We start from the raw sequence: 14,185 nt of genomic DNA, 5'->3' as shown, positions 1-14,185 counted from the left end.
CAATACTCTCATTTAAATGCAACAATGCAATATCGTTGTGCATCTGCGGCCGATCATAATTACAATGGACATGCACCTCATCCACATGATAAATAACACCGGGTAGTTCAAGATCTTGTGTACCGGTCATAACCAAAATATCTTCCATCTCCTTGCGAGCAACACAATGTGCGGCAGTCAGGATCCATTGTTTGTCGATTATGGCTCCACCACAATAATGGCCCCAGAAATTTTGCAGGGACACCTGGTAGGGTGCCAAACCCTCCTCAGCTGTTACACCGCCAACAACGCGTCCTTCTTTTTCCGATAAATTATTCGATATTGTTTTGATCCGCTTCGCGTCAATGATGATTGACCCGACCGTTAAAAGTATAACCACTGGCAAAACGAACTTCATCTTTGGAAATTTCCGCAAGAATTGCCAAAATGTTTTTAAAATATCAAATATTCGAATTTATATCTGAAATTTTGTTCTTGTAGTTTATCGTATTCGAATTGATAAAAAACAAACGTATGGGTCAGTATGGATTGGTAGTAAATATTTATGACCATCGTAAAAAATGAAATACGCTATAGGAAGAAGACCACGGCATTGAAAAAAATCCACGCCTTGGATAACCCTTGAAAAAATATTTTTAAAAAATCCACCCCTTGGATAACCACTGAAAAAATATTTTTAAAAAATCCACGCCTTGGATAACCCTTGAAAAAATATTTTTAAAAAATCCACCCCTTGGATAACCACTGAAAAATTATTTTTAAAAAATCCACGCCTTGGATAACCCTTGAAAAAATATTTTTAAAAAATCCACCCCTTGGATAACCACTGAAAAAATTTTTTTAAAAAATCCACGCCTTTGATAACCCTTGAAAAAATATCTTTAAGAAATCCACGCTTTGGATAACCCTTGAAAAAATATTTTTAAAAAATCCACGCCTTGGATAAACCATGAAAAAATATTTTTAAAAAATCCACGCCTTGGATAACCCATGAAAAAATATTTTTAAAAAATCCACGCCTTGGATAACCCATGAAAAAATATTTTTAAAAAATCCACGCCTTGTATAACCCTTGAAAAAATATTTGTAAAAAATCCACGCCTTGTATAACCCATGAAAAAATATTTTTAAAAAATCCACGCCTTGTATAACCCTTGAAAAAATATTTGTAAAAAATCCACGCCTTGGATAACCCATGAAAAAATATTTTTAAAAAATCCACGCCTTGTATAACCCTTGAAAAAATATTTTTAAAAAATCCACGCCTTGTATAACCCTTGAAAAAATATTTTTAAAAAATCCACGCCTTGGATAACCCTTGAAAAAATATTTTTAAAAAATCCACGCCTTGGATAACCCTTGAAAAAATATTTTTAAAAAATCCACGCCATGGATAACCCTTGAAAAAATATTTTTAAAAAATCCACGCCTTGGATAACCCTTGAAAAAATATTTTTAAAAAATCCACGCCTTGGATAACCCTTGAAAAAATATTTTTAAAAAATCCACGCCTTGAATAACCCTTGAAAAAATATTTTTAACAAATCCACGCCTTGGATAACCCTTGAAAAATATTTTTAAAAAATCCACGCCTTGGATAACCCTTGAAAAAATATTTTTAACAAATCCACGCCTTGGATAACCCTTGAAAAATATTTTTAAAAAATCCACGCCTTGGATAACCCTTGAAAAAATATTTTTAAAAAATCCACGCCTTGGATAACCCTTGAAAAAATATTTTTAAAAAATCCACGCCTTGGATAACCCTTGAAAAAATATTTTTAAAAAATCCACGCCTTGGATAACCCTTGAAAAAATATTTTTAAAAAATCCACGCCTTGGATAACCCTTGAAAAATTATTTTTAAAAAATTCACGCCTTGGATAACCCTTGAAAAAATATTTTTAAAAAATCCACGCCTGTTTGTGGACCCTTGAAATTTTTTTTCATAATTTTTTTTTATATTTTTTTATTTTATTTACACAAAAAAAATCACACTTATCCTTATGTACTAAATATTATCTCTCCTCCCCTTCAACACTTTCGATTTCCGCTCATTTTCGATCGGATCCAATCGTGATAAAACAGCGGACTAGCATGCATATCAGGATATCCAATGGCACAGGGCATACCCCAATTGACCACACCCACCAAATAACCACCACTGACCAAAGGACCACCCGAATCACCATGACACGAACCCTCTCCGACCTTCGTATAGGTACATATGTGACCGAAATCTACATCGGGATCGTCATTCATGGCCTCCTTACAGCGACTGTGTTCCATGTACTTCAAATTGACTTTCTTCAAGAGATCCGGTGAATCACCCCAAAGCTCCTCCGAACCCCAACCGGTTAGCAACACATCAGCACCATCTTCCATGGGTTTAGTGGGCAACGGCACAGCCTGTGTTTTCTCATTGAAAACAATACTCGAATTTAAATGCAGCAGGGCAATATCGTTGTGCATACTCGGTTTATCATGATTACAATGGACATATTTTGCATCCGCATAATAGAGTGGACCAGGTTTCACCAAATTTTGACTTCCGGTCATCACGATGATATCTTCTACATATTTGTTAACAACACAATGGGCAGCTGTCAGCACCCAATCCTTATCGATAATGGCTCCGCCACAAAAGTGGCCCCATTCCGTTTGCAAGGATACCTGGTAGGGTGCCAAACCCTCTTCCGCAGTGCCACCGCCCACCACACGACCCACCTGACTCCTCTTAGGAGCTCGAGTAACGGGTTTAATACGTTTTGCCTCTACTCGCGAAAATGGTCCTGCAGCCAAAAACACCAACACCACAAATAAAACACCTCCTCCGACGATCTTCATCTTTGAAAATTTCCACTAGAATTGACTGAAGTTACGAAACTTTGCCAACATTTTATGTTATTGGAAATTGGAAATATTTGATTTTTTATCTGATTTGATAAAAATCGAAAACTAGCAAAACAAACGGGGCTGACCAGCATTGATTGGTTGTCGGCTGGTCGGTCGGTTGGGGTTACAGTAAATAATATAAACAAATTTATTGGCTTTCCAATGGCAAAAGATTTGACAAGCGAAGCACTTGCAAGGGTTCGGAATTCAAAACAACAGATTTGTTATCAATTGTGAAGAATTCGTGGTGTTAGTCAGTCAACTGTTGTCTGGTTGACTTTTTGCCAGCATTTTGTTATGATTTGTCTTTCGCAGAAGAAATTCCCAATCGTATCTAATAAGCGATTATAATTTTTTTGCGTTTTTAATAATTGTTATTAATTTTGTTAAATAGAATTTAAAGAAGTATACGATTATCAATTTCCTGATAGTATGTCTGATCCATGGTGTACGATGTTCGTGGAAAATTATGAGAGTCATATTTTTTGAATGTTTGTTCTGATGACCGACAAATTAACTATGAACGGACCTCCACGGCCCATAGCTGGTAAAGTGCGGATCGGACCTCCAAGATATCATAAATGGGGTGAAAAATCTTGTATATGGTATGTGCTCCAAACATGGGGCCTAATTTCTGGCAGTAGTTATTTTTTTGAGTTCTTAAAATTTCAAATATACCCATTACGTTTTTAATTAATTTCTCTTTCGAGATGAGCTACATGATCGGCGTTGCAATGAAAAGGAAAGCCAGAGAGATACTACATTCCCACCACTATGCGACGCGTTTCACCGTTGGTTAAGCAGCTCATCAGGCGTATTGGGCAATGTGGCTTACAAATGTCTTTACTTGATATGTTGTATTTATGTCGACTATTGTTGCGAAATTGCATCTACGAATTAAATTCAACCGTGTCAAGGTTCGGACATTTGGCATCACACCAGAACATTCCTTTTCAGAGAATATTTTTTCTTCAATGGTATGCAACTGCATTATTGTGCAACCTTAGGAAGAACGCTAAGGCGCCGGACAACAATTAACAGATGCGATGGGAACCCAGCCGGGCTCAAGCTGAATTTTTGAGTTTGTTTGTATGCCATTTAGGGCGGTTGGGTCTTCCAAATTTCAGATTTTGTACACTCCAGATAATCTGTTTCACCATAAATACGGGAATCTTATATACGAGCTCTGACAAAACATATATATGCTCTAAAAGACCCCCATTTATAGAAACGTCGTTAGGAAATAGCAATTTTCCGTCAGAGGAAATTTAATCCTTAGAGTACTTGAAATGTCACATTAACCGGAAAAACCTCCATTTAATTGAAAAATGCTTGACGCATTAATACCTAAAATGAGGCAGGACCTTAATATTGATTGATATACGTTAACCTATATTAACCTATGTTGAAAATTTGTAGCCGGGAGATTTTTAACCCTTTATAACCCAATGAAAATGTGACTAAGGGTATTAAAATACTCGAAATTGAATACTTCTATGGGAACCAACATTGAAAGTATTTTTCCAAAAGGTTTTTTAACCTTTGAATAAACGAAATGTGAAATTGCGATAATTATGGGTTGAAATTGCTGCTGGGACCTTAAAACTGTCAAAAATGTATTGAAAAAATTTTCACCGGTATCAGTGAAACAGTGTATCTCCTATAGGTTAATTTATTCCCATTTCTCCCGGGAGACAGTATATCCTTTAAGATCCCTAGTCGATTTACTCAAATTTTGGTTTAAAGCCTTGAAAATATCCAACATCGCTAGGGACTCCTATATGTGTACTATGCTAAAAATGATTCAAAAATGAAAATGCCATGAAGACTTTACCATTTCAATAAACGAAATACCCAATTATAAATACCCTAACCTTAACAATACCGAAAATGAGGCGAAACTTTTAAATTGGAGAGCTATGAGCTACTTAATTTTTCTTCGATGGTAGTTCCTTTATCCTCTGAGAACCCGAGATCCTAAATTATAGTAATTTTGTTTTGAAAATGAAGCCGAAGTCTTCAAAATATTATGAAGACTTCGTGTGTGTTGCCTAGCGTTGTCCTGGTGGAACACGACACCTCTCATGCTGGCCAATTCTGGTCAATTGCTATATTTAAACGGTCCACTTGTTGACAGTGGAGATTAGAATTCATCGTTTGGTCATGTGGAAGCAACTCAATAATAAATAATCCCCTTCCAGTGCCACCAAATTCTCCGATTTCTCCGATTTTATCGACATGTTCATAATGGATATTTTTCCCCCAACCAAATATTACTTAGTAACGCCTTACCACACTGATCGCTTTGAAATGTTCCATGAGGTTCTAGTTATGGTCAAGGACAACGCCTATAATTTTCGATGATGATCTGATAATACTCTTGGGATGAAGTGGACCGAAAACATAAGTTTTATGTGTTTTTTCGAGGCCACAAATATAAGCCGAACATCACAACACAATCCACGGTGAATGGAATATGGACAAGCAATTGGAAGGACTGTACTGAATATTAGTAATATTCGGAAAATATGTCAGTTTAAGGGAATCGGCTAATCGGGCAAAAGGGTGCAACTATCACGAAATACTGCCCAGGCTCGAAATAAAAATCCGCAGAGAGTTAGAGTTCCGTGGTAGTAGTGACGGCTATAGTATGGTCGGCCCCGTCCGACTATACTGCTCCGTTCACTGGTTTTTGGATTGAGAATGATTCCAGGATGAAATACCCAAAAGGATGCGGGGCCTTTGTACTGAGGGTTATGTGCTAACATGGACATTGATAATTATTCGCCGAGAGATTTTTACATTTCACCATAGTATGGGTGAGTTTTTTGTTTGTATCTCATCGAAATAATAATTCTGTCATCTGTCTTCTGTAATCTCTCTAGCTTCTAAACAAATTGAGATATACTCTAAAATGTTGTTATCTTTTGTCTGCAGGCCGGTCAAGTCCGATAATGGGTTATATCGGTCCACGTTTAGGCATGGTTCCCATATAACCGTGCCCCCCAAATTTTCGCTATTTTGAGGTTTTTGGACTCATATTTCAACCGAATTAGCTGTAATTTGTCTCATTGGGTTCATATTGAGTCCATGACAAAAAAATTATCAATATGTTTTCTTGTAGCCTCCATATAAAGGTACCTCCAAGATTTTAGGAATTTAGAGATTTTCAGAGCGTTTTTCGACCGAATTCGCTGTAATTCGGGAATTTGTGTTGTTATGGGGTACCAAAGTCTCCACTCTAAAAATTATGAATAAAGGTCAATTTTTTTCTTATAGTCTCAATTTTAGTATATTGAGGATTTTCAGCTCGTTTTTCAACCGAAATGGTTGTAATTTGTCCTCATATAGGCGTACTCAACCGTATGTTCCTTTTTTTTTTTTTTGCTTCAAAATGTGACGAAGGGCTCAAATATTACCTAGAATAAGCAGGGGCCTCTACTGAGGGTTGTGTGATAACATGGACCTGGACATTGTTAATTTTTAGGAGATGGAAGATCATTATTTGAGACCCGGAAATTATGTTCGGAAAATCCGGCTAGAAAAAAAAACCTAAAATTAGTGGGGATCCTTATATGGAAAATATGTCTAAAATCAAACTACATTTCAAATAGTCTGCCATGAGTATTTTAAACACCCCTCCAGTAACCGGCAAGCAGAATTGCGAATATATTTGGGTTCAAATGCGACTGGGTCCCCAAAAATACCAAAAAAATGAAAATGGTATATTTATATTGATTTCTCTGAGTTAACATGAATCTGTCGGGACCCTTATATGGACACTATGTCAAATAATGTATCAACATTGAAAACATTGTGTCAGATGATTTTTTATCCTTTCAGTAACCGAAAAGCCCCACTGTCCAAGAGTTCAGTAATTAATAACCGATTTGCAAAATCGGTAAAATGAGGCGGAACATTTATGTGGTGGTGTTTTCCAAACATGATTCAGACAATTATCGGTCAGGATGTATTTCATCATGTGAAAATCAGTAATTCTATGTAACAGATACTTTAGTTGGCTAATACCTCAAACCCTGTCTGAATCTGTATATGGGAACGACGTCTAAAAATAAACCAATATTAAAAATGTTCTGCGAATAGGATTTTCAACAGCCTTTGATTAACCAACATGTTGAATTATATATATTTTTATTATCTAAAATAAGTCCGAACATTTATGTGGTAAACGGAACATAAACCAATTTTGAAAATGTTCTGCCCGGAGGAATTTTGACCTCTGAGCATCTGGCAACGGCAATCGCATTTGTTTCTCCATGTGCGAGAACAAAAATAAATCATTGGGTGCCATATAGACTGGCGGTTGACCTATCAAATTCACGTTACTGGTAAATTTCAGGGATTTTGAAGCAAATATTTTTGATCTTCGTTCAGATAAAAGACTGCTGGTATATTTGAACATGTTTTAAAATTTATAAATTCATGTATGGTACATCAAATTCGGCCCATCTGCCTATATCCATACATTTTGATTGCTTTTTGATTTTCATCATCGAACATTTAGTTATCGCAAAAATTCGGTATCTTTCGTACGACTTGAAGTCAAACCAATTACAGATTGTTAGCCATAAAAATACGATAAATAATTTAATTGTTTTTATCTACCAACAATATTTCGGACATAAAACTCTATTTACTTGGACTAACATGTACCGAGAATAATAGTCATTTTTAACTGGTGGAATTGTTTCTAAACAATAAGAGCTATCATAAACTGGACTATCTACCGATTTTGCTGACAATCATTGTTAAATAAAAATAGTTAAAATATCATTTACAAGACACTAGTTTTTAGCTCTTAATATATAACACCTTAATAATATAACACCTTAAAATAATTATTATTAAAAAACCAGTAAGGAAAGTTCAAACTTCGGACGTGGCCGACTATATGATACCCTTCACCACTTTGGGTACATACAAGAGATGTTAATATCTACAATATCCTGTAGATAGAACAGACATAGAATATAATTTGGAGGACCATTGAGATGGAATCGGGCTATATTAAATGTGCAATCTAGACAGATATTTGAACCAATTGAAAAAAAAAACGCATACATATACCATTCTGAAGTCAATGAAAAATTGCATGTCAAACGGGTAGACTCGGATTCTTTGGTGTACCATTTGTATGAAATCGAGTAAAATTATGTATGGAAGCTATAAAATCTGAAACAATTTAAATAAACCTTATCACACATACTTTCTTCCTCAATTGCATTCGCTATGCAAACTTTTGTGTTTGATGTATCATTCACAAAAAATCGGACGAAACTATATATGGGAGCTATATCTAAATATGAACTGATTTTAACAAAACTTCGCAGACACCAGACCAATTCAATACGCTGTGCAGAATTTTGTCCCAATCCGACAAATATTGGGAGTTTGGTGCATTATTCACATAAAATCGGACGAAACTATATATGCGAACTATATCAAAATCTGTACCGATTTTAACAAAACTTCGCATATATAGATATGGACCTGATTCAGTGTGCTGCGCAAATTTTGTCCCAATCGGACAAATATTGGGAGTTTGGTGCATAATTTACATAAAATCGGACAAAACTATATATGGGAGCTATATCTAAATCTCAACCGATTTTCCCCAATTTCAATAGAGTTGGTTCTTGGGCCAAATTAATGAACTGTGCCAAATTTCAAATCGAATCATAAATGCGACCTGTATTTTGTTCACAAAAATAAATGGACGGACAGACGGACACCCATAAATCGACTTAGAAAGTGATTCTATGCATATTCTCAAAATGAACCATGGGTCCATCCCGATTCCTTTTGCCTGTTACAAACATATGCACAAAGACATAATACCCTGTACCACAGTGTGGTATGACGTGTGACGTGTGTATGACCCTCAAAAAAATAATTTTAACAAATCCACGCTTATTTATGGCTCTTGAAAAAAATATTTTTAAAAAATCCAGGCCTGCCAATAGCTCTTCAAAAACTATTAAAAAATAAAATCAAGGCATGCCTAAACCCTTTGAAAAATATTTTCTTAAAAATCCTCGTCAGCCTATGATCTTTGAAAAATATATTTTTTTAAATCCACTCCTAAAATAATCATCGATTTTGTAAAAACTCTATGTCTATAATAACCCTTAAAATATTTTTTTTTAAATCAACGCTCCTAAGACTCTTGAAAAATATATTTTTCAAAAATCAACGCCTTCGCACGACCCTTGAAAAATATTGTTCAAAAAATCCTCACCTATGTCTCTTCCACACTAATCTAAATCCCCAAAAGATGTCTGTATTGTAAACTAATTTAATTTGTTATTAAAATTAATTAACTTTTTAAAGTGCACAAAATAATTTTTTTCCTCAATATTTGTTCATTATTGGCGGTGAGCCAACAACTTATATCTGACCAGTCATAGTCATTTCATCGATTCTCTGGTTGTCTCTTGACATGACGATATTTTTGAAAAAGAAATACACTTTGATGAATCAACGTGGTCTGTCACGATGATGTTTTATGTGCGTATTTCATTGCGTTTGTGTGTCTTCACGCGCCGAAAATATTTTGAATTTTCCGACCCATAATTTTTTGTGAATTTCCACATTCAGGTGTGGGTATTGTCAGGTGGTTTGTTGGAGAATGTGAGGTGTGTTGGTGTGTTGACTTCCCTGCAGCGAGCAGCTTTAGTAAAATTGTAGTGTTTTACTGGTGACATTGTCGCTAGTACTAGTGAAAAAGTATACCACAACCAATGTAATTTCCTATGGACATTTAACATAGGCTTGTCATAGGAGAAGTACCAGTAGACCTTGACTATATTGACTAAGTAGTTCTTTTGGGACTATATGGTGACATTTGAACCAAATAGTCACTAGAAAAAGATTATATCTTTTGAGATAATGTGATGACGTGTATACCAAATAATCACTACATTATATTGGGTTTCCTGAGCTATATGTAGACATTTGAACCAAATAATCACTAGAAAAAGATTAGATCTTTTAAGTTTATATGGTGACGTTTGAACCAAATAATCACTGCATTTTATTGGGTATCCTGAGCTATATGTAGACATTTGAACCAAATAAACACTAGAAGACCATTAGTCCTTTCGAGATCATATGGAGGCATTCGAACCAAATAGTCATTTGAGATTTTTAGGAAAATGCTTGTAATAGAATAAGTATTTAACAACGTTACATTTTTAACGCAGTTATTAAGTAACAAAAACAAAAGTAAAGCACAGTTCAATCTACACACAATATATTTAATTAATCTAAAACAGTCTGCGAATTTTAGGCAAGGTAATAAATTAAGAAATGGATTACATATATAGCTCACTTTTTTCAAGGCTGGCCAAACCTTGTCTTATTTTTAATAAAACTGAATAGTGTTAGAACTAGGATTTTAAAATTATATAGTATAACATAAAAACATTCAGTTAAATTTGTGGTTCTTCATCATTTTCATCTTGTTCCTTTTCTTCGGTGCGCCTGCTTCGTTTGTTGATCTTAAAATACTTTTTCTTTTGGCGTTGGAACGCTGCTCGTAAAGTCTTGTCAGGTAATTTATTAAATGTTGATATAACTTCTGTTTTATAAACTATATTTTAGCATTACTTATTTGAAACAAAAACAAACACGTTTTACCTATTATGGCGGCAAGTACATTACCAAAATCTCGTAGACCTTTTTTCCCGAAAGTTCCGTCAACATTAAAATCCATAATAATATTTCTTCCAAATACTTTATGCAAATTACGTTCAGCGTTACCTGCAATGAGATTTTTCATTTGTCGAGTCTGCAATTGTAAAAATTGTTTTAGTTATGAATTTGTTATTCCCAAAACGCAGATACGTACATATATATCTGCTTGTGTTGCGAGAATTCGATCAAATTCTCGAAGTTTTTCTTCCGATTCAATTGGAAAAATTGTCATAATATTGTCCACAAATGCGTTCTGAGAAATAACACGATCCAGTAAAACTTTATGCTCCGCCAAAATATCAATAATCGTGTCTAGTTTTCTGGCATTTTCTTGGCAGGAAGAACATTTTGCATTAGCTATCAAAAATATGAACTCAATTTTGTTATACTGTTAAAAATTTAGTGATAATCTTTGGAGATTACCTTGTGGAGCAAAATATTTCATTTTTCCTTTGGAAGGGTTGGCATTTTCGTTCGACATGTTTATGTGCGGGAGTTGTGTACTTAGGAGGTAAAAATTTGTGCTTGATATTTCTCTGGAAAGCAGGAATGTAAAATGGGCACGATTACAAAATCAGAATCAATTGGCAAGCATACAAATTTGAACTGAATGTCTTTAATACAAAATGTCTCTTTTTCCCCTAGAGTCAGATTCGTTTTGAAAATACCAATCTCACAAGAATTCACCGGTTCTTCGTAGAAACTTTCTAATGCCAAAATTCGACTGCCTTCAATATATATTTCGCCCTTTTTCTTTATATTATCAATTTTTATTGGAATGCATGAATTCACCGCGCAAATATTATCTGGTTCTTTGCAGGATATGTAGCAATCATTTACAAAAGCTCCAACGATAACACCTTTTTCATATTTTAACCCATCCTGAATAGTGTTGACAATCATGCAATTTTTTTCCTTTTGAATAATTTGTTGAAAGATATGTGATGGTTTTCGAACATGTTTTTTCAGTGTTTGCAGTTTATTTTCAAATGCATATGCAGAAAACGAAATAAGGGGACCATACTTTTCTGCGCAAGAAGCCAAATGAAGCAGATTATGAACGTTAAAAGAAATGCTGTTCGAACCAAATACAGTTGAGAAGTTCTCGACAAATAATTGAAGCAAATTATTAGCTTGAACAATATTTTGATCCATATGTCGTGCATTGTTAAGAAGTCGATAAGCACAATGTAAAGTTAAAAATTCATAATAAATATCTTCGTGTACATTATTATAAAGAGCAATAATTCCTGTATAAGCAAGGAACTGGTGAAATTCAGTCGCTTTCCAATGACAAAGATCATCTAAAGGCCTGGGTTTTCTTGGGAATTCCCTTGGAATGTATTTTTTAAATTTCACCAATTCAGAAGATATTTTTGAAATATTTTGTTTTGAGGTTTTCTTTTCAGTTTTATTATGCATTATTCTGGTTAGCATTTTTTTGGTGACTCCGAGGTCAATGAGATGCATGCTATCTAAAGGAGTCTGATTTATCATACCAAATCCAATTTCTTCGAGAGGAGTTTTTTCTTCTTTGAACATTTGGGAATGGTGGCATGGATACTTTCGCACAGCAAAGTCCTCATCGGAGATTAGGGAACCACTCTCGCTACTATAAGTCAAGACATTGTTTACCTTCTTCGCAATTTGAGTACACTTGGTGCAGCCATGTGTTGATGTATGTCCAGGAACTCCACAAACGAAAGCTTTTGCTGGTGCGTCACATATTAAGCAACGAAACTTCAATTTTAAATGTTTTTGTTGTATGATAAACTGACCTTTTAGTAGAATCACTTCATCAATGAAGTCTTTCAAATACACATTCACACTACCCGGCTTGGTGTTTCCCAAGTATAATCCAACAACAAACGGTTTTGTTTTCTCCTGAATATTAACGATTCTGCAAAGGATTGGCCACAATTGCACACGAGAGCTTTTGAACAGTGGAATTCCATCGATATTTATATCTAGTTCGACTTCCTCATACTTTTCCAAAATGTGACCAACTTTTCGTAGTTGTGTTTCTATGCCAATATGACAATAAATTCCAGGGGCAACATTTCTCGTTAACATATTTTTTGCTCTGCCCACCAAAGTCTCTCTAGTGAGCGGAACATCTAGACCTTCTTCCTTTAATATTGATAAAAGACTTTCCAAACATTTCTTTGAAGGATTCGTTTCCATGCACCACTTTTTAAGTTTGTCCCGCAACATTAATTTCGGAACTGCAAAATCTTCCATTCCATTTTCCACGAAATCATTTATAAAATCTCCACCGTTTGACACAAATTCACTTTCACTATTTTCTTGTTCACATTGCAAACTTCTGTTTTTATACAATATTTTTTGTTTTTTAATTAATCTTTTATAATTTCTTTTACTCATTTTGTTTATATATTTAATAAATAATCACCTTTTTAACAATAAAACACACAAAACAAATTAATTGCCGATAAAAACGCGTTGTTTCGATGCGATCTACAAAAAAATTACATAAAAATGTGTATATATTCAATATGTTTTAATGACAATAAAAGAAAAGCCAACTGTCGACATTGTCAGTAGAAATACACTACAATCAGTGTCCCAAACCAAACTCTACTCGTAAATTGTTGAAATTTGAACTAGTACAATTGTCTGTAGAAATAAAGTGGTAATATAAGATACACATGGATCTTTGCTCGCAGCAGGGTTGTTTCAGACAAACAAGTCTAATATTTTTGGACTGTCTGGAAATGATGACAAATCGACATTCTTAGACGATTTTTCAAATCTTTTTGTAAATAATAAAAAAATATTAGGTGAGGATGGTCGCATTGGACAAATGAGATCTCGTTTACCTTTGTAATTAGTTTTGACAAGGCAAATAAAGATTTAAGTAAAAATATGTTCCCAAATAAGGAAATACAAATAATAAATATAGAAAATAAAGTTTACGCCTAAAAGTATGCTATAAAAAAGGACAAATAAGGTTTGGAACAGCCAAAGCAGTTGTGGATATTTTAAAAATATCTTTGCATGGGTCAGATGCAGACGAAAATTTAATAAGAAATAGTTTTAAAGCCAACAAATAGGCGTGGATTTTTTAAAGATTCATTTATCAAGGCCTATATAAGGCGTGGATTTTTTAAAGATTCATTTATCAAGGAATATATAAGGCGTGGATTTTTTAAAGAATACTTTTTTAAGACCTATCATAGGCGTAGATTTTTTAAGGCCTATCCAAGGCGTGGATTTTTTAAGGCCTATCCAAGGCGTGGATTTTTTAAAGAAGATTTTTAAGGCCTATCCAAGGCGTGGATTTTTTAAAGAAGACTTTTTGAGAAGGCCTATCCAAGGCGTGGATTTTTTAAAGAAGACTTTTTGAGAAGGCCTATCCAAGGCGTGGATTTTTTAAAGAAGACTTTTTGAGAAGGCCTATCCAAGGCGTGGATTTTTTAAAGAAGACTTTTTTCAAGGCCTATCCAAGGCGTGGATTTTTTAAAGAAGACTTTTTTCAAGGCCTATCCAAGGCGTGGATTTTTTAAAGAAGACTTTTTTCAAGGCCTATCCAAGGCGTGGGTTTTTTAAAGAA

At 34.5% G+C, this 14,185-nt stretch overlaps 3 protein-coding genes across 4 annotated transcripts; all 3 read right to left on the bottom strand.

The window, feature by feature from the left end:
- Positions 1–6: 6 nt before the first annotated feature.
- LOC133334582 (chymotrypsin-2-like) lies at positions 7–397 on the bottom strand (the record flags this gene model as incomplete). Its single annotated transcript, XM_061542896.1, has 1 exon — positions 7–397. A coding segment is annotated over exon 1 (391 nt), but the record flags the coding sequence as incomplete, so codon positions are not given.
- Positions 398–2,034: 1,637 nt separating this feature from the next.
- On the bottom strand, positions 2,035–2,847 carry LOC133334581 (chymotrypsin-2-like). The gene has a single exon (XM_061542895.1). The coding sequence runs from the start codon at positions 2,845–2,847 to the stop codon at positions 2,035–2,037; it is 813 nt and encodes a 270-aa protein (XP_061398879.1).
- Positions 2,848–10,229: 7,382 nt separating this feature from the next.
- Positions 10,230–13,303, bottom strand: LOC133334580 (uncharacterized). Of its 2 annotated transcripts, none has more exons than XM_061542893.1 (2): positions 10,555–13,303; positions 10,230–10,495 (listed from the first exon to the last, which is right to left on the bottom strand). In XM_061542893.1, exon 1 carries the CDS (start codon positions 12,994–12,996, stop codon positions 11,116–11,118), a length of 1,881 nt encoding a protein of 626 aa, XP_061398877.1. In that variant the 5' UTR covers positions 12,997–13,303; the 3' UTR covers positions 10,230–10,495; positions 10,555–11,115. The 2 variants fall into 2 exon arrangements, with proteins under 2 accessions (XP_061398877.1, XP_061398878.1); XM_061542894.1 differs by having other exon boundaries at positions 10,230–10,968; positions 11,035–13,303.
- Between the last annotated feature and the right edge of the window lie 882 nt (positions 13,304–14,185).

Source organism: Musca vetustissima, unplaced genomic scaffold, assembly GCF_032173495.1.
Source record: "Musca vetustissima isolate MV318-11 ecotype Yass unplaced genomic scaffold, APGP_CSIRO_Mvet_v1 utg28322, whole genome shotgun sequence".
Lineage (NCBI taxonomy): Eukaryota > Metazoa > Arthropoda > Insecta > Diptera > Muscidae > Musca > Musca vetustissima.
The sequence above is the reverse complement of the archived record's forward strand: the minus strand, read 5'-3'. Positions and strand labels throughout refer to the sequence as shown.